Below are 13,814 nucleotides of genomic sequence, written 5' to 3'. Positions count from 1 at the left end.
TAGTGTAGTTGTCAGTCTGGGTCTGGGGAGGAAGACAGTGTCTAGGGATCCCAAGACACCCCCACAGTCAGAGGTTGCCCTCAAAGAAAAGGCTAATTCTCTCATTCACTCTTGGCCTGCCCTGAGGGCTTTCCATAGCACCTCAGGCTTTCTTGGCCATCGCTTGAGGAGGAGCTGTGAGAAATTGGTGTCTCCCTGTCCTCGGGCCAAAACTGCTCTCATGGCAAACCTCATGCCAAGTTTGACATCCTGGCTCCAGTCTTCACACAGCTGATCGCTCTGCTCTGGTGGCCGTGCTCCCCTCAAGTGCTCAGCTCTTCCGGAACCAGAGCTCTCTGACCTGGAGGTCTCTTGGGGAGGGGAAAAAAGCAGACCACTTGGAGAAGACAACTGAATCCTTTAAGCGGGACTTGAGGAATTTCCCCAGAAGCCACATAATGTCCCCATTCTTTTCCTTCCTTAGAGCCTGGGCCACCTCCCACCTACCAGCCCACCGACTTCCTCACCCATCCCAACCCCCTCCCTGCATTCCTGAGACAAGCTAGCCTCTGCCAGTGCAGTGCTGTGAGGAGCCTGTGAGCTGCAGGAGGCCCTGAAGCTGCACCACCCAGAGCAGGCTCCAGATATCACCACACTTTTACTGAGAGTCTTCTAGCCAGAGTGTGAAGATCACTGGATAGATAAGTTTCATGGCAGGTAGGCAGCTGCAGAGCCTTCCACTTATAAGAAACAAGGGAGGCAAGCCCTTGGCTGGCACCTAGCCAAGGTTCCCCAGCTCCTTCTCTCACTTCCACCATTTTGCCAAGGCTGTTATGCCCCTTGCCTGTGCCTGCAGAATGCCTAAAAGGAACGAGGAGTGTGTGGTGCGCATCTGTAGGTGTGTGTATATATATAAAACCCATCCTTAGAGTCAGGCCACAGGGCTGATGTTAGCTTTTCATTAGGACAAGCATTCCTGAGATAAACCAACTCATGACCAAGAAAACATTGTGGAGGCTCAAGGTTTGAGAGGGTTTAATCCTAGGCTTTAATCCTTTGGCTTGTGGCAGCTTAGTACATCATGCTGGCAAAGGACTGGTGAGTCAAGAAGGACAGAAAGCAGCGAGGACCACAGTATCCCCTGTAATCTAACCATCCCCTGCTAGGTCCTCTCCCCTCCGGAGGGTTCCGCATCTTCCAGTAGCACCACGGACTGAGAGCCAAGCTTTCTATAGAATATGCAAGAAGCACTGTGTTCACCTCTCACCCTGCTCCTCCTCACTCATTGTCCCCTCTCTGCCCCACACAGTTCCAGGGCCATGCCAACCTGCATGTGTTTGAAGACTGGTGTGGCAGCTCCATCCATCAGCTCAGGAGCAACCTGCATTTCCCGCTCTACCCCCACGTGAGTACCTGTGGGGATGTCTGCACACCGTGCCTGGACTACCCTCTGTGTCTCCTGCATCTCATCTCCTCCAACTGCCTCCTTTCCTACTCTTCCTCAGCCCATCGTGGTCCATCTTACTCCCTCAGCCTCTCGGGCCCTCTCTTCCTCTGTTAGAAGATCTTTCTTGTCTTCTTCTTCTTCTTCTTCCCTGAGACTCTTGTCACCTTGCAGCATTTCAGTTCAAGGTCTCTTGATGTTTACCCAAGGGCAACATGTGCAGATGTGCGTTTGTGCATTGTACAAGGTCACCTGGACCAAGAAGTGAGTGGGACCTGTATTCCACACATCGTGCCACACCCCTAGTCTCGCATCTGCTGTTGCCCTCGTCGTCTCCCACCAGCCTTGAGTAGATCAAACTCCAAGTCCTTAAACTCCCCCTGATTCTGAGTAACAGTTCATCTTTCTTGGCATAGATCCGCACGACCCTGAGGAAGCTGGCTGTGTCCCCCAAGTGGACCAACTATGGTCTCCGCATATTTGGCTATCTGCACCCTTTTACCGATGGTGAGGGAGTCCCACCCTCCTTCTTGGGGGAGGAGAGCCCTAGAAACATAAGCCTGAGCTAGGAAACACATCTACACTGAGCCCTTGTTACTCCATCACTGATGGAGTGGAGAGGGCAAGCTGAGGTGGGGCGAACTCTCATCCAGTACCCTCAGACAGCTGCCCCTGCCCTGCAGCCTGGAACTGGCTACTCTACAAAATTCTTCTCCATCTTCATATTGCCCCCACCCCCACCCCCACCACAGAATGTAGAGTCCCCTTCCCCATGCAAAGGTGGTGGGTGGGGCAAGTCACTGTGAGTGAAGGGAATTGATGGCCAGGCTTAACATAGGCCTTCAGCCTCTGTGCCAAGGCCCTCTTTGATTCACCCAGACACTCTGCTGTTGCCCAGGGAAAATCCAGTTTGCCATTGCTGCTGATGACAATGCTGAATTCTGGCTGAGTCGTGATGACCAGGTCTCAGGCCTTCAGCTGCTGGCCAGTGTGGGCAAGGTAGGATCAGCTCGGCCCTTGACCTCTCTCTCATTGGCCCCTGGAGGCGGGCACTGGTGTGGTTTAAGAGTCTTGGGAGCCTCCTTGACCATTAACATCACTGACATGAAGAAGAGACAGAAGCTGCACATGCTGCCCCTTAGCTCTGCCCTCCACTGCCAAGGGCATGGGAGATGTGGATAGAACAGCCACAATACATTTTTCAGGTTCCATTGTCCCCAAGCCCATGCTAAGGATTCATGCTGGGTTGTTGCCTATGGGAAGGCTCCCTTTCATCAGTGGGGGCAGAAGTGTGTTGGCCAGCCATCCCTTTAACTCTGTCTTCCCTCCTCTCCCCTTTCTTCTCCCCTTCTTTCCCCATCTTCTCTCCTTTCCTCTTCTCCCTTCTCCCTTCTCTCCCCACACTTCTAGACAGGAAAGGAATGGACAGCCCCTGGAGAGTTTGGGAAATTTCAGAGTCAAATTTCCAAGCCAGTGAGGTAAGTAGGGTGGGTTACCACCCACACTCTTGTGAGCCCCTCCTGTCAGGCCTGTCGGCATGAGAGAGCCAAGAGACCCTTCACCATTTCCACCATGTCACTGCTCAGGGTTAGTGTGCCTGAGCATCCACACGGTCTGCCTGAACAGAGGCCGTCTGCCCTGCCCTTCCACATTTTATAGATGCTTTTTAGATTCTTTTTTCATGAGTGCATTTTGCCTACATGTATGGATATAGGTGTGCTGTATGTAGGTCTGGTGATCTCAGAGGACAGAAGGATTTTGGATCCCCTGAAACTGTACGGTATTACAGCTGCCACATGGGTGCTGGGAACCGAACCCTGGTCCTCCTCAAGAACAGTACTCATAACTTCTTAGCTATCTCTCCAGCCTAACCCCCACTCCTGCCCTCATGTTAGAGGAGATGCCTGAGGCCCAGAGCTTTATGACTGATGGAAGGCCGCACAGACAGTTGAGTGACACTCAAGGCTAGAAAACAGGTCTCTTTTTTCTTCCCATTTTCTCCAGGCCTAGAAATGCTCACACACATAAAGACTGCCTAGTGGTTGCTCTAGGGCTTAAGAGAGGGAGTCCCTACGGGGAACTGGAAGCGTGACCCTGAAGTGACCCCAGGAAATCAAACCTCTTCCAGCCTACAGCCCCTGGAATGGCATTAAGAGCTGGCCTATGAACTTAGTCCAGCTTCAGCACGCCACCTGGTGGCTTGCACAGTCACAGGCGAGACCATATCCAGGCTTCAAGTTTCCTTGAGCAGACCTTGTTTGCAGAGAGAGCCCTTGCTGCGTGTGCCAGCACTATTGAGAGGACTCTAAGTTCTCTCAGTGGTTTGCGTGGACCCTAAAGGCTGCCTGGTCCAGATTACAACTGCACGTCTCACTACCTGGGCAAATTACCAAAGATCACGGTGCCTGTAAGCCAAAGAGTGTCAGTAAAAGCACTGAGTATGGTCCCGGCAGCAGGGACTGCTCACTAAGGCTCTAATCATGGGCGCCGTTTCACTGGGTCTCCCAGCGAACTACTGAACTATTTATATTTGGCCTTTTAAAAAGAAAGTCAGGGTTAGCTGTCTGGAGTAGGTAAGGGGTAGTTAAATAGCAAACACCTGGTAGGAGAAAGGGGCACCAGGGAGCTCATGGGTGGGAGAGGTGGATGGAGGTGACTAGCTGAGGAAAAGCCTCTCTTTCCTGTCTCCGTCTGCCAGTTTATCAGCCTCCCACAGGTACTACTTTGAGGTCCTGCACAAGCAGAACGACGAGGGCACGGACCACGTGGAGGTTGCGGTGAGTGCCTTTATCTCTCCTGACTATCACTCCCACCCACTCACTCCCCAGCCACCCCCACTCCCACCTCACCGCTCGCCCTCCTTCACATGCTTTCCCAGCATTCCCTTCTCCGTAGCTCTTGAACATTGTCCCAAACCCAGCGTCCTCCAACCTCTGTGCCCTTCCTCTTATTCTAGTGGAGACGGAATGACCCTGGAGCCAAGTTCACCATCATTGACTCCCCCTTCTTATCTCTCTTTACAAGTGAGTAGGCTCTGCCTGCCTGGAAGCACAGGGGCTCCATTGGGGAGAATGTGGCCCATGCTGAGGTCAGAGGGGTGGGAATAAAGTTCAGATACGTAGAAGACCAGTATGACGGAGGTCCAGGGAAGGATGAGAGCCTGAGAGACCTTACAGTTAGGGAGACTTTACTCTTTTGGGTCAGAGGTTTGTTTGGTGTTGGCAGTGGCGGCATATGCCTTTAGGCAGAGGCAGGTGAATCTCTGTGAGTTCAAGGCCAGCCTGGTCTACAGAGTTCTGGGACAGCGATGTGCTACACAGAGAAACCCTGTTTGAAAAAACAAAGACAATGTGTTAGACACAGATGTGGTCTCAAGTTTGCTTGTTTGTTTGTTTGTTTGTTTAAAGGGGAGAGGCAAGCAGGCAACTAGCTAGGGGTCTTGATGGAGCAGGATTTCTTAAATCTCTCCCAACAGTAATCCCTGTTAGCCTGAGAAATCTACACAGGTCTATGAGTCCAAAATAGGTAGACACACCAAACATTTATTGATAACAGATCATAAGGAAATTCATTTTAAAGTAATGCTTTTGATATACCAATTGTTAAAGGTGAAAGCAAATTTGTCTATTGATGAAATATATATACTTTATTTTTACATGAGTAAATGTAAATGTATTCTTGGTGCGGAAGAGATGCCTCATTAGTCAAGAACACTTGTTGCTCTGGGAACTGATGCAGGTTCCGTTCCCAGAATCTACATGGTGGTTCACAATCATTTTAAACTCCAGTTTCAAAGGATTTGATACCTTCTTCTGATCTCCATGGGCAAAACACTCATACACATAAAATGAAATTTAAAAATATAAACTTTTTTTTAAAAAGAGCACTCACTGTTCTTCCAGAGGCTCTAAGTTCAGTCCCAAGTCTACACATCAGCTCACTGTTAGTCTGTTGTATCCAAGAGATCTGATGGCCTCTTCTGGCCTTCACCGGCACCAGCACGTAAGGTGTATACTCACATAGGCAGACACACAAACACATAAATATAAATAAATCTTGTGCCAGGTGGTGGTGCATGCTTTTAATCTCCACACTCAAGAGACAGAGGCAGGCAGATCTCTGTGAGTTCCAGGCCAGCCTGGTTTATATAGTGAGCTAAAGAACAACCAGGGCTACGGGGCCGGGGGGGGGGGGGGGGGGGGGAGACGGACCCTGCCTCAAAACAAACAAACAAATTATTTTAAAAAATTAAACTTTGGGGGCTGGAGAGATGGCTCAGCGGTTAAGAGCACCTGACTGCTCTTCGGAAGATCATGAGTTCAAATACCACCAACCACATGGTGGCTCACGACCACCCATAATGAGATCTGACGCCCTCTTCTGGTGTGTCTGAAGACAGCTACAGTGTACTTATAATAAATAAATAAATCTTTAAAAAAATTAAACTTTGGCTAAATATTTGATGCTTTAGGACATACAGCATCTTCTAGTCTTTCCAAATAATCAGTATTATATGTGTGTGTGCATGTGCCCAGGGCACATATGTGCAGAGACCAGAGAGGACATCGAGTGTGCCTGCTTTATCACTATCTACCTTATCCTGTAAGACAGGACCTCTCACTGAAACTGAAGCCCACTGCTGTGGCTAGTGAGCTAATGGGATCTTCCTATTTTGTTCAACCAGGGCTACAGGCTGTATCCAACTTCTATGTGTGTGCTGGAGATTCAAATTCGTGTTTATAAAGCAGACACTCTCGCTCACTGAACCATATCCTCGGCTCCTTGATCAATATTCTAATTTTATAATCATTGATACATTATATACTACTTTGTATAAATCATTGCCGAGAGCACCACGTTCAGCATCAGTGAGTGGTACAAAACAGAAGCTGTGTGAAGGGTCATTTTGAAAATTCCGTCCCAATTCTAAGCCAAAATGCACTTGATAGCTTTTTATTTATTTATTTATTTATTTGATGTTTTCGAGACAGGGTTTGTCTGTGTAGCCCTGGCTGTCCTGGAACTCACTCTGTAGACCAGGCTGGCCTCCAACTCAGAAATCCACCTGCCTCTGCCTCCCAAGTGCTGGGATTAAAGGCGTGCACCACCACCGCCTGATAGCTTTCTTAAATGCTCAAGTTTTTGTTTTCTATCACTAATCTGTTATGTTTCTATAAGAGCACACAGCTTCATGTGCACAGTAAAAACGCCATATCATAACATACAGTAGTTTTGAATCTAAGCCAAAGTATTTCAAGGATTGTTCACTGGCCTTACTAGATGTGTGGCATGTGTCAGATGTTCAGAACCAAGGCCGATGTTGATTCTGGACCCTTTTACCTTTGACCTTTTTTTTTTTTTTTCCATGACCAGGTTTCAAAATCAGAAGCTTTTTTTTTTTTTTTTTTGGTTTTTTTGAGCAGAAACCTTTATTGACACATCTTTTTCATGACCCCCACCCAGTTACAGTACTTCCTGTAGGAGCTTGACCACCAGTTTAAGCTGTGGCCTGGAGAAGAACAGAGGTGGCCTGAGCAGGCCGGAGGAATGAAAATGCCAGAGTCTGATCCCCAGCTGTGTTAGGGAAGGCTGTAGTCAGTGGGATGTGCTGAAAGGACCACTGTAGTGTGGTGGAGCCCTGTGGAGCCTGGCTCATCGAGTTCACGTGACATTCACAGATGGTATAAGAGAGGCTGCCCCCTAGAGGATGGAACTAGATTGCATGGGTGGTAACATATTTCCCTCTTACCAGAGAAGCCTCAAGTTCAAACCCTAGCACTTCCAGGAATACCCAGGGAATACTATATAGGTGTAGGCTAAGTGAAATTAAATAGTATGGCTGACTATAGGTTTCTGTCAGGTCAATAGTTAAGCATTTTGAGGAAGAGATATCTTTTTCTGGTCTATACAAAATCGTGATGTGAGCTGGTCATGGGGCAGAGCAGGCCTAAGGGGAGCTGAGGGCAGGGGCCTGGGCAGAGCCTTGGCTTTACTCACAGGAACACAGTAAGTTGTGCTTGAGTCCCACCACCTGCCCCACAAAGCATGCTCGATTCTGTCAGGACCTACAGCTTCCTTCTGTTCTCTCCTCCCTGAACACAGATGAGACCATCCTAAGGATGGATGAGGTGGGCCACATTCCTCAGACAGCAGCCAGCCACGTGGGCTCCTCCAACACTCCTCCCCGGGATGAGCAGCCCCCAGCTGACATGCTGCGGCCTGACCCTCGGGACACCCTCTATCGAGGTAAGTCCTTGGCCACATACTGATCACCACATCAAGGCTCTCTGTGTTGATGGACAGGACTCAGGAGACCTGTCTATTCTACAGTAGCCCTGAGGACACAGAATCTTTTCCCATTTGAAGTGTAAAACAGCAAAGATACCAAAAATATAAGAGCATTTATGTCCAATTCTGTGATCCTATAAACCGTTATAGAGTAGACGTTTATCTAACCACCACCCAAGACCTAAAATGGAATTAGAATCCAGAGCCCCTCACGAATTCCTCCCCCGCCACAAATGTCAGAGTCTCTTTATGAATACCAACTGGGATTTTTTTTTTTTTTTTTGGCTTGTTTTTTAAGGCAAGGTTTCTCTGTGTAGCCCTGGCTGTCCTAGAACTTGCTCTGTAGACCAGGCTGGCCTCAAACTCACAGAGATGGCCCATCTCTGCTTGAGTGCGGGGATTAAAGGCAAGCACCAACACCACCTGGCCTTGGATCCTGCCAACTCTTATCATTCAGTAAAGAATCTGTTAGTCTCTTGTTTGATGCTGAGGATTGAAGCTGGGACTGTGAGCTGAGCATGTGCTCTATCATGGAGCGGAATCCCCAGCTGGTCATGTTTCCATTTTAAAAGCTGACAGTGCGCCCGATTTTTTTCCCTTTAAAATAAAAGAAGGCAGCAGCCAGATGTGTTGCCTATCGACAGTCCCGCAGTCAGGGGGATGAGGCAAGAGTTTGCAACCATAGCAGACCCTGCCTCAGAAAAATAAAACCAAAAAAACAGGTTAGTGGAGAAGTTCTTGAACCAAGAATGGAAATCTTGGAATACTATACATAATGGGAGTATAGTAAGGTGGGGGGCCTGGTGCCTCTTGAACTGTCATAAGACATACTGTCCCTGTGTCTCAAGTCCTTTGCCCCCACCTCAGAGGAATGGTGGCAGTTTCCTTGGGACAGACTCACTCAGCTGATACACATGGATTGGGACCACGGTTGTCATCAGTGAATATAAATGGAAGCTGCTTGAGCGGAGGCATCAGGTCTCTCCCTCAGCCGGGACATCTGTGCTCCCAGGTGTCTGTGCTCAAACTTCTTCACACACTTCAATCCTCTTCTCTTCCTGTTCCCAGTGCCTCTGATCCCCAAGTCCCATCTGCGCCATGTCCTGCCTGATTGTCCCTACAAACCCAGCTACCTGGTGGATGGGCTCCCGCTCCAGCGCTACCAGGGTCTCCGCTTTGTAAGTCATGTCCCTTGACCGAGGAGGACTGGGAGAAGGCCTGCTGCCTGTGGCTGGGGGTGTAGGGGACAGGGGGTGGACTAAAGCTGACTGTTTCTTGTGTCCTTGCTCAGTAGACAGGACGGCCTCTCAGGTCCCTGGGCTGCATTCCTGGACAGGCTCACTAAGGTGGACTGTTCTGTAGAACCTGCAGATACATGCTCTGCCTTGGAATCTGCCCGCCACCCCCACCCCCAATTCTGCCCTAAGGGCCACACAAAACCTATCCTGCTTGCTCAGTCCCAGCAACTGGGTAGCCAGTGTCATTTTAAACTCTTGGACAAGACACATAGAGAAATGTGTTAGGTGCGAATGGTACCTTTATCTGTGTGGAGAGCGAGAGAGCAGAAAGAATATGATACACTCAGGTGACTGGAGACAAGAAGGAAGAGGTCAAGGGTCATGGCCAGGCCGGAGAATGGGTGGGCTGTAATTGAGGGCATTTTTGGTGGTGGTGAGCTCAGCCTGTGTTTAGGGGGGCAAAGGAAATGGAGTGTAGAACAGACTCGGTGTCGTGAGATAGATAAAGGCTCAGAGGTGGAGGGAGGGCTGGGTGGCAGAGAGTGAATGGTCTTGATGACAGTGAAGGGAGACAGATGGCCCAAGGAGCTTCACTCTGAGCAGTTTGTTCTAGCCCAGAAGAGCAGGCATGAGAAGACCGAGTCAAGGCTGCATAAATGTGACTTTCAGCAGAATAGCAGCCCTCCCCTCTCCAGGGCTGGCCAGCCCAGGCAGGCCGGTTCCTCCCCAGGATTCCCCCTCTGATGTATGCCCTTGTTTTTTCTGCTTTTAGGTTCATCTGTCCTTTGTTTATCCCAATGACTATACCCGCCTGAGCCACATGGAGACCCATAATAAATGCTTCTACCAAGAAAGCGCCTATGACCCGGACAGGTGCGTGGCACTGGGTGGGACAGGCGGAGGGACTTGGGGGCCTCAGTCAGGAGAACTGCCTAGGCTGGAGGGACCCATCCACACTGAGGGTCCTGGGCCCTCCTCATGTGCGTGTGTGTATATACCATCATGGAACATACTGACCCAGCTCCTTCTCCACTGCCCTGGTAAAACCTATGAGGAGTCTGGTGCCTGGTCACATGTCCCTTCCTCCTGCAGGTCCAGCTTCCAGGAGTATATCAAGATGGACAAGCCAGAGAAGCAGGGCCTGGAGCAGCCAGGTAGAGCGGAGAGTGCTGGCTAAGGCTACCAGGGCATGCCTAGCTGCAGGTGGCGGTGGTCTCTTTCTAGGGAACATTCCAACCACACAGTTTTTTACCTGAGGAGCTTAGCATTCAAATCCCCTTGACTGATCTCCTCATCACAATCTGGGGAGCAGAGAGCAGCACCCACACCTTCCATTTCGGGACCATGTAGAGTGTGAAGCTTCTCATTCACTGGGGTAACTGGAGATGTGGGTGGCTGTGAGGACCCCTGGCTCTGGTACACTACCGGGGAGCATGCTCTAGAGTAGTCCGGACTTGCTGACTTGCTTTCCTTCATGAGGCACCCGGTATGGCTGAGGCCCCTTGTCGAGGCCTAAATGTTGCCCATGCTGATAAGGTACTTTATACAGTTCAGCTCATAACCATCTGAGAAGGGGTATTTATTTATTTATTTATTTATTTTTGGTTTTTTCAAGACAGGGTTTCTCTGTGTAGTCCTGGCTGTCCTGGAACTCACTCTGTAGACCAGGCTGGCCTTGAACTCAGAAATCTGCCTACCTCTGCCTCCCAAGTGCTGGGATTAAAAGTGTGTGTTACCACCACCTGGCAGGGATTGTTTTTTTTTTTTTTAAGATTTATTTATACTACGTAAACACATTGCAGCTGTCTTCGGACACACCAGAAGAGGGTGTCAGATCTCATTACGGGTGACTGTGAGCCACCATGTGGTTGCTGGGATTTGAACTCAGGACCTTCGGAAGAACCGTCCTTACCCGCTGAGTCATCTCACCAGACTTCAGGATTTTTTTTTTAACCTTTTCCATGTTAGCATGTGTGCTTTTGGCTTTTAAGAGAAAATCTCATGCTAGCATTCAGGATAGCCTGGAACTTACTGTGTAGACCCGGCTAGACTCAAATTGGTGATGGTCCTCCTGTCTTTACTTTCCAAGTGCTATGATTACAGGCATGTACCCCCATGCTGCCTGTCCATCTTGATGTAAATAACAAAACTGGGGGGTAACTGAGGTAGAATAACTTGTCCAGGGTCACACAACAAGTGACCTCCCCGTCTCTCATCCCCCTCCCCCTCTGCATGTCACATGTGTAAACCGTCCACTGTTTATGTATTCTGGGAAGAGGTAAACACTCCTGAAATGAAGACTTGTTATTATTAGCAGGTTTGGAGGATGGCCTTCTAGGAGAATCCCAGTATGAAGATGCACCAGAGGAGATCCCCACCTCTCAAGACCAGAATACTGGGATACAAGGGAGAAAGCAAAAGACCACTTCCAACCCGGGGCTGGGCGTCACTGACTACCACCTGCGGAAGCTCTTGGCTCATTCCCAGAGTGGCCCATTGGTACCTCTTTCCAAACAGAACTCTACAGCCGCCTTTCCAACCAGGACAAGCAACATCCCAGTCCAGCGGCTGGAGAAAAGGACAGGAAAAACTAGCCCTGTGCCCAGCCATGGTTTGTCTCATTCTGACAAGAGGGCGCAGAGGAGCCTGCCTCTCATCCAGAGAGCCAGGCCCACTGGGGACAGTCCTGGGAAGACCCTTGAGCAGTCCCAGTGGCTGAATCAAGTGGAGTCCTTCATTGCCGAGCAGAGGAGGGGAGACAGGATAGAGCCTCCGGCCCCTAGCAGGGGCTGGCATGCGGAAGAAGATGTGGTGGTAGCAGCAGACCAGGAAGAAGTGGAGGAGGAGGAAGAGGGGGACGATGAGGAAGAAGATATGAGTGAGGTCTTTGAATATGTGCCTGTGTTTGACCCAGTGGTGAACTGGGGCCAGACCTTCAGCGCTCAGAACCTCGACTTCCAAGCCCTGAGGACCGACTGGATTGACCTGAACTGTAACACATCTGGCAACCTGCTGCTTCCGGAGCAGGAGGCCCTGGAGGTCACACGGGTCTTCCTGAGAAAGCTCAGCCAGAGGACCCGGGGGTAAGGTAAAGGGCTGGGACTGGGGCAGGGGTATGCCATTGCCTTCACAACTGCCATAAAGCAGGGTTTCTACTGCAGGAGTAGGAGAATTTTGCTGGTATTCTAGGGTGTGAGAAGGTTGGAGCTGAGACCAGCAAGGCTTGGTTGACCAGCATCTGCCCTCTGCGAAGAGGAGCTTGGGAAGAGAGAAGCAAGCAAAGCAGGCTGAAAACATAAGGCCCAGCCTCAGATGGGAGTTAGAAGGCAGGACTAGGGCTCTGCTCTCCCTCCCTTAGATGGGGGTTAGAAGGCAGGACTAGGGCTCTGCCCTCCCTCCCTCAGATAGGGGTTAGAAGGCAGGATGAGGGCTCTGCCCTCCCTCCCCCTTCCTCTTAGGTGTCATGTTGTGCCCCCCTCCCTCTAATCCCTCATACCTCCCTCCTTTATATGTTCATTTTTTAATCAGTCAAGATCTTTTCAGAGAAAATTTGCATTCTATTAAACCCATGAACAGTACAGATGTCGGCATGTACAAAATGCTGGTTTTAAAAATACCTTCACAATAGATTTCAACTGCCACTAGTGTCTAATAATTCTAGGGCATTTCTATTACCTAATATTAGCTCAGGTCCTGCCCGCACACCAGCCAGGCAGGTGCTGCCCTACTGAGCTATATCTCCAGCCCTTTCTTTTTGAAATAGGGTCTCAATAAGTTATTGAGGCTGGCCTTGAGTTTACAGTGTGGCCCGGGCCTAGAACTGGCGCTCTTCTTGCTTCAGCCTCTGGAGCAGCTAGAATTATAGGCCTGCACCTCAAGGAGAGAAAAAAAGTCCCCTCTGCTAATTATTTGAAAACAACTTTTCCACCATGGTTATTCCAGTGTGCTATAAAACATTGGAGCTATTCTGCCTATCCAAGGCGCCCTGTACCTGTTAATTGTCCTGCCTCTGTTGTTCCCTCCCACATCTTCCCAGGCTCTGGGAACAGTAATGGCTGATCTACTCTGTGGGATAGCTTTATGACTTTCACAGATAAATGAGGACACTCAGTATTTGTCTTTCCGTGCCTAAATTATTTGTTCTACAGTCCTATCCATATTACTCTGAAAGATTCTGCTTTTTTATGGCTACCTAATATTCCATTCTCTACGTGAACCAATGTTGTTTACCCGTTTACTTATGGATAAGCATTTTGGTTTAACACTTTGGTGATTGCTACTAGAGCTGCAGTGTACACATGAGGGCAGATGGCTTAATCATACTGATGTCAGTCCCTTTGGGTAATGGGATAGTTAGATCATGTGGTCACTCCACTTCTAGTTTTTAAAGGAACCACCCTGATTCTTTCTTTAGCAGCTGTACTAACTGAGACTCCCACCAACGTGTAAGAGACTCACTGTTTGTCTGTATTCTCTCTAGTGGCTGCCACTCTGTCATTTTGACAGCTGTCAGTCTTGCCAGGGTGAAATGAGGTTTTGATTTTACCCCGATGATTAGTGACACTGAGTATTTCTTATGTATTTGCTAGCCATTTTTTAAAAGACATATATTTTACATGTATGAGTGGTTTTTCTTTATGTATGTAAGTACATCATGTATGTGCCTGGTGCCTCAGAGGCCAGAGGAAGATGCTGGGACTGGAGTTACAGATGGTTGTGAGCCACCATGTGGGAGCTGGGAACCAAACCTAGGTCTTGGAAGAACAAGTGTTACTAACCACAGAGCCACCTCTTTAGTTTATTTTGTTTGTTTGGTGTGTGTGTGTGTGTGTGTGTGTGTGTGTGTGTGTATGTGTGTATGTGTG

At 49.3% G+C, this 13,814-nt stretch overlaps 1 protein-coding gene across 2 annotated transcripts in view; it reads left to right on the top strand.

The window, feature by feature from the left end:
• The window catches only part of B4galnt3 (beta-1,4-N-acetyl-galactosaminyltransferase 3), a 102,149-nt gene that overhangs the window by 76,820 nt on the left and 11,515 nt on the right, over window positions 1–13,814 (top strand). Inside the window, exons 4-14 of one of the 2 annotated variants that reach the window (XM_031383215.1) lie at window positions 1,289–1,384; window positions 1,840–1,930; window positions 2,322–2,422; window positions 2,834–2,901; window positions 4,122–4,200; window positions 4,380–4,446; window positions 7,526–7,669; window positions 8,780–8,889; window positions 9,722–9,822; window positions 10,042–10,103; window positions 11,267–12,032. In XM_031383215.1, coding sequence (XP_031239075.1) covers window positions 1,289–1,384; window positions 1,840–1,930; window positions 2,322–2,422; window positions 2,834–2,901; window positions 4,122–4,200; window positions 4,380–4,446; window positions 7,526–7,669; window positions 8,780–8,889; window positions 9,722–9,822; window positions 10,042–10,103; window positions 11,267–12,032 — 1,685 coding nt within the window. Of the gene's footprint in view, window positions 1–1,288; window positions 1,385–1,839; window positions 1,931–2,321; window positions 2,423–2,833; window positions 2,902–4,121; window positions 4,201–4,379; window positions 4,447–7,525; window positions 7,670–8,779; window positions 8,890–9,721; window positions 9,823–10,041; window positions 10,104–11,263; window positions 12,033–13,814 lie in introns of both variants that reach the window. The other variant, XM_031383214.1, reaches the window with a different exon arrangement.

This window comes from Mastomys coucha, unplaced genomic scaffold, assembly GCF_008632895.1.
Source record: "Mastomys coucha isolate ucsf_1 unplaced genomic scaffold, UCSF_Mcou_1 pScaffold20, whole genome shotgun sequence".
Classification (NCBI taxonomy): Eukaryota; Metazoa; Chordata; class Mammalia; order Rodentia; family Muridae; genus Mastomys; species Mastomys coucha.
Note: the sequence above shows the minus strand (reverse complement) of the source record. Positions and strands in the feature narration are given on the sequence as shown.